Here is a 9,175-nt window from a genome sequence, read left to right on the forward strand (position 1 = left end):
CTGGGGGTAAGGGAGGAACTTTCCTTTTGGGCACAAGTCAACAAGGCACCTCCACAGCCTTGACCAAGCCTCTGCAAGGCAGACGTTCAGACCCCTCCTTCTCCCTCTCTTCACCACTACATCTCTTTTTCCCCCCCTCTCACTTGATCAGGGAGGACTGACCCAGCCCTTGGAGCAAAGGGCAGGCAACCTCCCTCCTCCCCAGCCTCACCCAGTGCTCACAGCACAGCAGCAGCCCCAGCACCACCTTCCCCCATGGTGAGTGCATTATGGATTCAAGGAGCCAACCTCATGTGAGCCCAGAGGTTGTGTACCCACAGTGCTGTGAGCAGGACCTCACTGCAGAGCCACAGCAGCAGGACCCCCTCCCCATGCTCGGCTGCAGGGGGCACAGGCAGAAAGCATCGGCACAGACATGCTAGAGGCAGAGTTTATTACACTATGCAGGCTAAGAACCCTGGGCAAGACCCCACACGGGTAAGAATCGAACCAGCTCTTTATCAAAAAGTTAATACTATAGTCAACCCCATTCTCCTTTGGTCATTACAAAGCAAGAGAAATATTAAAAGAAAGATATTTATACACAGAGGGAAGCCAAAGAGATTCTGTTCAGCCCTTCCCCCCCACCCCACTCCCAGCACATTCAGGTCTTGTGGCTGTCCGGAGCAGCAGAGTATCAAATCTTCACAAGATGTCAGGTTGTTGGGGTTTTATTATTATTGTCAATAAAAGCAAGATTTACTGAGAGCTGCCATTCCTGTTCCTCCCCAGGGAGGGTGGAGGGGCAACGCCAGCTCCCCTCCCTCTCTGCCCTCCGAGCGCAGGGGATGGCCGTGTACACGGGTGTGTGAGGACGTGCACACACTTCCCCTCGCCAGTGCACATACACAGCACAGCTGGCACAGGCGATGTGGTCTCTGATCCCTCGTTTGTACACAGTCTTTTAAAAAAAATATTGTATTATAATAATAATATGAATTTCTCTTTCCATTGTATCTTCTGGAAAAGTGTCAATCGTCCGTGAGGTCCTGCACAAAGAGGACTTCCGTGTGGCTCAGTCCGGCCTCCTGCAGCGTGGGTGGGTTGGGCCACTCCTCTGTTGGGAGGCAGGGCAGGACACGGCGAGGGAAGTTGGCCTCAATCTGGAACTTTTCAGGGCTTTCTTTTAAGGAAAACAAGAAGTCATGGATCACCTGGGAAAGGAGCACAGAAACAACTGACAGTTAGGGGAGCAGTGCCACAGCCAGACCGCATCCACGGCACCTCGGGGGGGACGTTACCAAACCTGCACCATCTCTGCATTGTAGACACGAGACAGTAATTTTCCTCACATGAATGAAGCTGGACTTCTCAAAGTATCTGGAGAGTCCAGACACTGTTTCTGGCTCTTCCTACACCCTTCTTTAATAGGGAATATCAAGAGTCTTAGCTTTTCCAGAAAAGAAAAAGTTTATTCCATATTTTTACCTCTAACCTCTCTAAGCTGGTGGGACCAGGCCCCAGGGCGCCCTCCTTACCCAGGAACACCACCACCGCTAAGGCTCTCAGCAAAGGTCACCACTTGGCCAAGTCCAACACATCCAAAGCTACTGCTGAGACACCTGGAGAACCTCTTGACCCTCCTTTACTCTGGGAAACCTCTCAGCTCTGCCCCTGCCCCAAGCTCACCGTCAATGACTGTGTGAAGTGGAATCGCCGCTCCACTCTGGAATCATTAGGCAGCTTGAAAATTATCTTAACGCTCTCGGGGTCATCGGGATGTGGCTCGGGAGGAAGGCATTCAGATTTCCGCTCCTTCTCCTCCTGCAGCGTCTGCAAAGGAGGGAGCAGGAGCAATGGGCATGCACTGAACTGAGCCTTACGGTTGCCCCATGCAGCACAGCTGCTCCAGAAGGCTCAGAGGACACCCAAGCCCCAAGCAAGACAAGCAGCTCCAATCTGACAAGAAAGCTCTACTGCAGGCACTGCTCCTACACAGCGTGAGCGTCCCACCAGGCACTGCAGCCTCTCCAGCAGTCAGTTTGCTCTCACCTGTCGCCGTTTCTCCTCCGCTAGCTTTTGCTGCTGCACTTCCTCCTCCTTCTTCTTCTTCCTCTCTCGTTCCTCCTTCTTCTTGCGCTCCTTTTCCTGGTCTGCACGCAAGGAGGCCAGATACGCCTCGTCCTGCTGCTGCCTCAGAACTTGGGTTTGGTTCCTCTCCTCCCTGCAAATGCAAGCAGAGAGTGGTCAGGGCTAGCAGGCCCCCAAATGAAGGCATGGCAGGCTGATGGCAGACCTGAGGATGCAGATACAGCCTCAAACTTATAGGAGCACACACACGAGGAAATGCCCGATTTGGAATACCATGAGCTCCTGAGAGAGAAGCGGAGCCTCCACAGCACCCAGCACACAGACTGCTTCCCTAGGTTGAGTGGAAATGAACAAAAAAAGTCTCACCCGCTGCAGCTTGACAGGGTGGACAGACAGCACACGTAAGCAGTGCCCAGGACTTCTGCCCCATACTTGAGACTCTTCAGTTTTATTTCCTTCAGGTAATTCCTTGTGCATTTTAGAAACCAGAGGCATCAAAATGCATTACTGGATTCCCCCACAGAGATCCTGGGGCAAGCAGAAGTCCAGAAGGTGGCATTTTACTTTGGACATAGCCTGTGAGTCCCTGCAGAGTTACCAGGGACTGGGGCTCGTGCTCACCAGTCACTGCCAGCAATGCAGGCAGGGTCCAGGACAGCCCGGGCAGCAGCACTTGCCCACCAAGCAGCTGCAGCTGCCAGCTCTCCTCCTGCCTGCAATGCTTTGCTCCCACTTGGCTCCTACTGGCTGCTGTCCAGGCTTTAGCTGCAAAGCTCCAGCACACCAAGGGTGAGCTCCAGCTGCAGTGGAGTACTCACATCCTCCTTTTAGTAGCAGGCCTGTATGGGCAACACATCCAGCTCCCTGGCTATAGGGCAGCCTGAATTTACAGACCAGTGACCCCACTGGGAAGAAGGGAGCCCGTAGGCTGTGCTACAGACCAGGAGACGCTGACCTACCTGCCTACGTGTGGTGTCTGGAGGGACAAAGGGGGCAGAGCAGAGTCTGCCTCCACAAGGTCTGTATTATTGGAGCTCAGGTCCCCTCATACCTTTCCAGGCGTTCGGACACCAGGTAGGTCTGGTTGGCATCCATGATGAACATGAGCTGATTAATGAGGTCGTCAGCCTGGATGAGGCCTTCTAGCCGCCCGACTACCGTCATTCTGCGGTCCTTCAGCATTATCACAGCCAGGAACGGGTACGTGTTCTCTCGCAGAGCCTGAGAGACTGGGAAATGGGCACTAACATCACCACAACTGCCCCATCCAGGAGGGTCATCAAGTAGAGCACAAACACTTTCCATCACCAAGGGTCTGGAAAGCAGCTTCCACAGCCACTGCTTCTTTCCAGGCAGAAAAGGCCTCAGGCTCCATTTTGTCAAACTAAACCTCACAAATTAGCACAGGGAGGAAGTGGCTTGGAGCACAGTGAGGGGGAAAAAAACCAAGCTTTCAAGTAACCAAAAAGGTTCTTGAATTCAAGCAGGAAGCAAATTGCTCTGAATGTCTATTCAGAAAGGGACAAAAGAAAGCCCTGGGTTTAAACTGCAGGAAGAGAAGCACAGGTTAAGCACAGGGAAACCCTTGCTAATATTAAGCATAGCCAGACTGTGGAAGATACTGCCATGGGGAGGACGGCAGTGTCCATCCTGGACATTTCAGAACAAATTGGGTTGTTCCTGCCAGAGATAGGCTCTGTTTTGAGGCAGGGAATGGAGCAGATAAGGGGCCTTTAAGTTACTGTTCACCTATGACTGCTGACCACCTCCTCCTTAAAACATACGTGGCACACAACTTGGGGCTGTCATTACCAACAGAGCCACACAAACTAAACCAGAACACCCTGCAAATTAAATGAAAGGCCACGATCCCTTCCAGCTCTGCTTTCTAGGCTGTGACTCCAAAGCATCTCAGCAATGAAATAGCAACAAGCAAAAGAAAGTCTCCCTGGAAAGCCATTCTTTCAAGGCTGGTAGCTGAACTACGAAGCCAGGAATGACCCAGACTTAGTACCAAAACTCCTGGCCTCTCCTGCCATGAAACAGGAAGGCTCAGAAGCAACACAGGAGGCATGAACAGAACAGAAAAGGCTCCATTTGCAGCAAAACCCCACCAAAATGCTAGCAAGGCCAGGTAACAACAGCTTTGGAAAGGCAGCACTTAAAAGGACCTCACTGTGGACTCTTGAGGAGAGATTGGGCGTGGAATAAAGATGAGTGTCTCAGAAAGGGAAAGAATGCACCTAACAAGTCCTCCTGGCCTCAGGCATCACATGAACCAGTGCTAAGGGCACAGCTAGATGGGTACTTGTTTCTGCACTCCCGTTTAATCCTTGGCACACACACACCAACTCCTGTTACCAAGGCACTGGAAGCAGCTTGAATGCCCACAGCAAAAAGCATGCAACTAAGAGTGCCCAGAAATACAGGGAACAGTGGAGGTTAAGAGAAGGTATTTCCCTGGCATTCAAACAGGCCCCCTGAGGTATCACATGAAAACCAACACATTTCCCCATGCAATTCTGAAATCTTGTCTGCTTGCACAAAAACCAACTGCGTTTCAGACACAAATTTGTCAGAGCATTTGACTTCTTCCAGAGACAGAAGGGGATGGGTAAAACCCAGGAGGGACACACTCACCTCTGTATCCCTCTGGTTTATTTGTTGAGCAAGCCCAGAAGAGCATCCTAGTGTTTATGAGGGTGATCACCTCAGGTACGCACAGTGTATTGCTAGGGGATGAGAAGAGATTGTGTGAATGGAGCTGCATTTAAAGTGCAAAGGTAACTATTTGGAAAACTCTCCTACCTACCGGCAGAATTCGTCTGTGTCTTGATGGTCATCTCCATGAAGATAAACCAACAGGAAGCGCAGCTCCCGCTTGGCATCATTCAGTGCCTTGGCATAAGAGCAGAGGAGATAAAGTTACAGGGTCTCTAGGCAAGGGGAAAGCAGCACCCACAGGACGTGTGTGACACAGCTCAGCAACACTGACCCAGGCCGTTATTCTGCCACTAGCATGGCTTTAATGAAGCAGCAGTGGAGGATGAACCTTCAGACTTTCTGACTAAACCCTCATTTAAGGGGGTTACAGCGGTGTTCTTTCCCACTCCTTTCAGGATATGGCTTTGGAGAATACTAAACTCAGAGCAAAGCAAGGCAGGCAACTGCGCGGATGGACACCCCCACCACATCGCCAGATTCGGCTGGCAGTGAGGAGCCCTCCTTCATCCCTCAGACTCACAGCAGCCAAGGATGAGCTTTCCCCTCTAGCCTGTACAGGACACAATCTTCACACCACACCAAATGAAAACATTACTAAAAAAAGATAACTCAATAATGCTGGAGGCCCCACCAAAACAACAACAACAAAATGAACCCAAACAAAAAACCACAATAACAAAACAACTGTTTTTCCATCTATGGTCTCTGGATTCCACCCACCCAAGAGCATTTCTTAACAAGACCACAGGATAAGCGCACAATAGGCTCCCTGTTTTACTGGCACGGAGTTTTGGTAGCCTAACCATTCCGTGGTTAAGTTTGGACACCAGACAGGACAGAGGGGCCTAGAAGAGCTGCAGAGGCAGTGAGCTGCATCGCTGTGCAGCGTGGAGATACAGACTCCACACTCTGGCACTTGGGAAGCGGTGCTGATCCAACTGCCTGCTGGGACGCACTGCGGGAAGCCCTTCCCTTGGCTGGCTGCGAAGCTGCAGAAGAGGCAGTACCCACTGGGATGTCCCTCTTCCAGAGAGCACCATCAGCCCTCATCTAACACATGGAACTCTCACCTCCCATAATTTCTTCAGGGGCTCCCTCTCTTAATTTTGAGGTACCGCACCAAGCTCTGGAGTTGCATTACAGTACAAGCCCAGGCAGTCAATCCCAATTTGGTGAACAGAAGCACAGACTCAGGCACACCACAGCAGTTTACAATAACAAAAGCAGGATTACAAAGAATAGCTGCTGGCTACACAGCCATACAGACGGTTGAGGAACAGTCAGAGCAGCTTTGCTTTCCAACTTTGCAGGCTTGGCATATTATCAAGCCTGGCAGACGCTAGTTTTCCAATACACTTGCTCACTAAGTCTCCATTACTCTGTTAGAGAGTCTGGGGACAAATGCTGGGCTTTTGGATGAAAAGCGATTTTGCAATGTAGGCCCTGGTACTGTCAGGCAAAATCCCCACTCCATCTCCCCAGGATCTATGCACCAATGTGTGACACTGACCTGGCTGTAAGTTCCCTGGTAGAAGACAGGGTGTATCCTCCCATATTTCTCCTCAAACATATGAATAAATGAAATAATGTCACCCACTGGGTCAGTGACCCGACTACGAGGATCAGGGCGTATAAAACGCAGAGCAAACCTAGGAAGGAAGCAAAGGACACTGGAAATTCAGCTTACTGACTTTCTGAAGAACAGGTTCTCTTCCATAGTCACTGGTATTCATGAGGAGGGGAAAAAAGTCACAGCTGAGATCCTTGAACATATAAATCACAACCTAAACTGCCACCTGCTCTGAACTGATACCACTGCTACAGAGACCTTCCCAGCCAAATATTATCTCATGGCAGGCATCAGCAAATATCTGAATTCTCTGTGATTAACAGTTTTGATTTACTCCGAAACATCAGGCGTAAGCCACACCAACGGTATGAGGTTTGAGGAATTTAGTCAAAGATGGGCTGTTAAAAGCCACAGAGTTTTGTTCAGATAACTTTGGAAGCTGCATTTCTGCTATTTCAAGACTAACAATTATGGAGTACAAAGCACTGCAGAAAGAGAACATTGCACTAGGAGTCCAGTGAAGACAGAAGAAACAGTCATTCCTCTGAGGCTGAGAAAGCTTAACTGCAAGGCTGATATTAATGTTGTTTAGTTCTATTCACACACAAGTTACACTGAACATTGGTACAGTCTTTAAAAGGGGAAAAAAAGTAACAGAGCAGAGGAGACTGCCAAAACAATGCAGAGAGCAGGACTGCTGGATATTTACCACCTTTCAAACTCTCCCCCTTTTCTATCAGTGCTGTAAGGAGGCAAGATGAACTAGCCCTTTGGGGAAGTAAAGGGGGAAGCAGCAACAGACACCAAAGGAGAAAAAGCAAGAGTTGTTTACAGTTTGGGTATTGCCAAGATACAGGGATGAGGGTAGGTGAACCTGGATCCCAGCCCAATAGGGCACGACTCTGATCAAGCTGTTTGACACTGGTTTGCATTCCCTTTCCACAGCACTCAAACTGTAAAGCCACAGAGCCAGAACTCCAATCAAATATTTCATTTACAGAGCTGCAAGATGCTCTGTCTCTCTACAATAAGATTTGTTTCTTATTAAACAGTGTAGGAACTTTACAAGGCTACAGATAAAGCCAGTTGAGCAAATAAATGGAAAATCTGCCATCAAAGATCCAAGTGACAGAGGTACAGCCAAATCTAAGCCAGAGTGTGCCTTGATGCAGTCAATACATGAGTCAGCACAAAAAAGTACTTACCTAAATATATCAAGTAATGTGTAATACGTAAATCGAAATGGAAGCATTATGAAGTAGTAACCCCATCCTAACAGACCCTGCAATTACAAACAAAGAATTAGAACAGTTTCCACCCCAGAAACAGACCTGCTAAAGCAAAGTGTCCACCAGCACCAAGCACACACAGGAGTACGAGTGCTCTAACCACTGCTAAAGAGCTCAGCAATGATTCATGGCTTTGGACACATCAAATCAAATTTAGCTGACATGGTTCATTCAGAATTCAACATGACGTATCTGAAAGCCGGTGTCACTGACTATTCAGGCAGCCATGCTTTTGCTCTGTGCTAATTTTATTAACTGTACAAAGGGACTAACAGCACCGAGTCTTGCAGGTGCTCATGCAAATGTGTTTGTGAAACATTAATGAAAGTAATTGCTACTGCATTCAAGTTGATACACAATTTTTGGGGGTCTCTAAAAATTAAAACTATTATCACTGTGCCATAAGGAGGGGACAGACCTTTGTTTCAACTGAACTGATTAAAAAGCTTTACTATGCCACAGCAAGACGCAAAGAAGGTAGTCTCATATTGTGAATCACACCACGGAGAAAATATTCACAGCAATTACAGAGGCTGAAGGAATAGCTCTACATTTTGTTTTCAGAAGATAAAATATTTAGAAAGGAGATAACAGCACACAAAGAAAACAACTCCTTTCCCAGCTTGCAAGCTCTGTTGTTCACAGTCACCCAAGAAGCAGGATAAAATCCACAGTAAGATAACTTGCCCTTGGCTGTGGCCTTGAAACAACGTAGCTGTAGATCCTGTGGTCAGCTGTATTGACCTGCAATGGCCGCGATGGAGGAGGATTAAAGACACTTGGGACGCCCTCTTGCTCATTCAGTCGGTCCTGTACAGCTGCCTTTGACACAAGAAAGAGCAAAGGGAGGTTTCAGACACTTAAGGATGACAGAAGAGATCTTTTTTGTACTTTGAACACTAGCAGTAGGTATGATTTGTCCACAGCCCCAGGACACTGGATAACCACAACTCATCACAGACTGTAACTACCAATACTCTTCTGGATGGGAAGCCTTTGCCATAGCAGCCTACACACACGCACTATGGGAAGTCACACGATGCACCAGTCACAGACTGTTCACAGCCATAACAACTCTGCTGTGTACTTCTGAAACCAGCTCTCCAGATGTATCAAGATACTGTTATGAAGAGCTATGACTGTAATTTCAGGGGCCGAGAAATCCAATCTTACTGGTAGGGGCCCCCACACCACAGAGTACTCAGTTTAAGCCAGGTACTTGGAAACACCTACAAATCTTTTTTGCAGTGGTACCTCTATGTTCCAGTTGTGCTGCTCCAGTGTGTGACGACATTGGTCCATGGATTCTATACCAGTCAAGTCCTAAAGAAGGAGAATGAAAGCAGATGAGTGCCAGGGAAGTGCTGTATTTTTACTGTTCTTTGCGACGTGTGAGCACAGACAGGACTTACTGCAACACATTACCACAACACTTTTTTTTTTTTAAAGTGTGCTGCTCTCAGTTTAAGAGCAGAGCAACCTGAGCCAACCCAAATCTGTAAACACACAGAAGGCCTCAAAC

At 48.5% G+C, this 9,175-nt stretch overlaps 1 protein-coding gene across 1 annotated transcript; it reads right to left on the reverse strand.

Moving 5' to 3' along the window:
• Nucleotides 1–416: 416 nt before the first annotated feature.
• On the reverse strand, nt 417–8,972 carry FAF2 (Fas associated factor family member 2). The gene is made up of 10 exons (XM_010189765.1): nt 8,908–8,972; nt 8,341–8,475; nt 7,570–7,646; nt 6,305–6,443; nt 4,883–4,968; nt 4,711–4,802; nt 3,122–3,299; nt 2,032–2,203; nt 1,669–1,812; nt 417–1,193 (listed from the first exon to the last, which is right to left on the reverse strand). The coding sequence occupies exons 1-10, from the start codon at nt 8,953–8,955 to the stop codon at nt 1,011–1,013; spliced, it is 1,254 nt and encodes a 417-aa protein (XP_010188067.1). The 5' UTR covers nt 8,956–8,972; the 3' UTR covers nt 417–1,010.
• Between the last annotated feature and the right edge of the window lie 203 nt (nt 8,973–9,175).

This window comes from Mesitornis unicolor, unplaced genomic scaffold (genome assembly GCF_000695765.1).
Source record: "Mesitornis unicolor isolate BGI_N332 unplaced genomic scaffold, ASM69576v1 scaffold38258, whole genome shotgun sequence".
NCBI lineage: Eukaryota > Metazoa > Chordata > Aves > Mesitornithiformes > Mesitornithidae > Mesitornis > Mesitornis unicolor.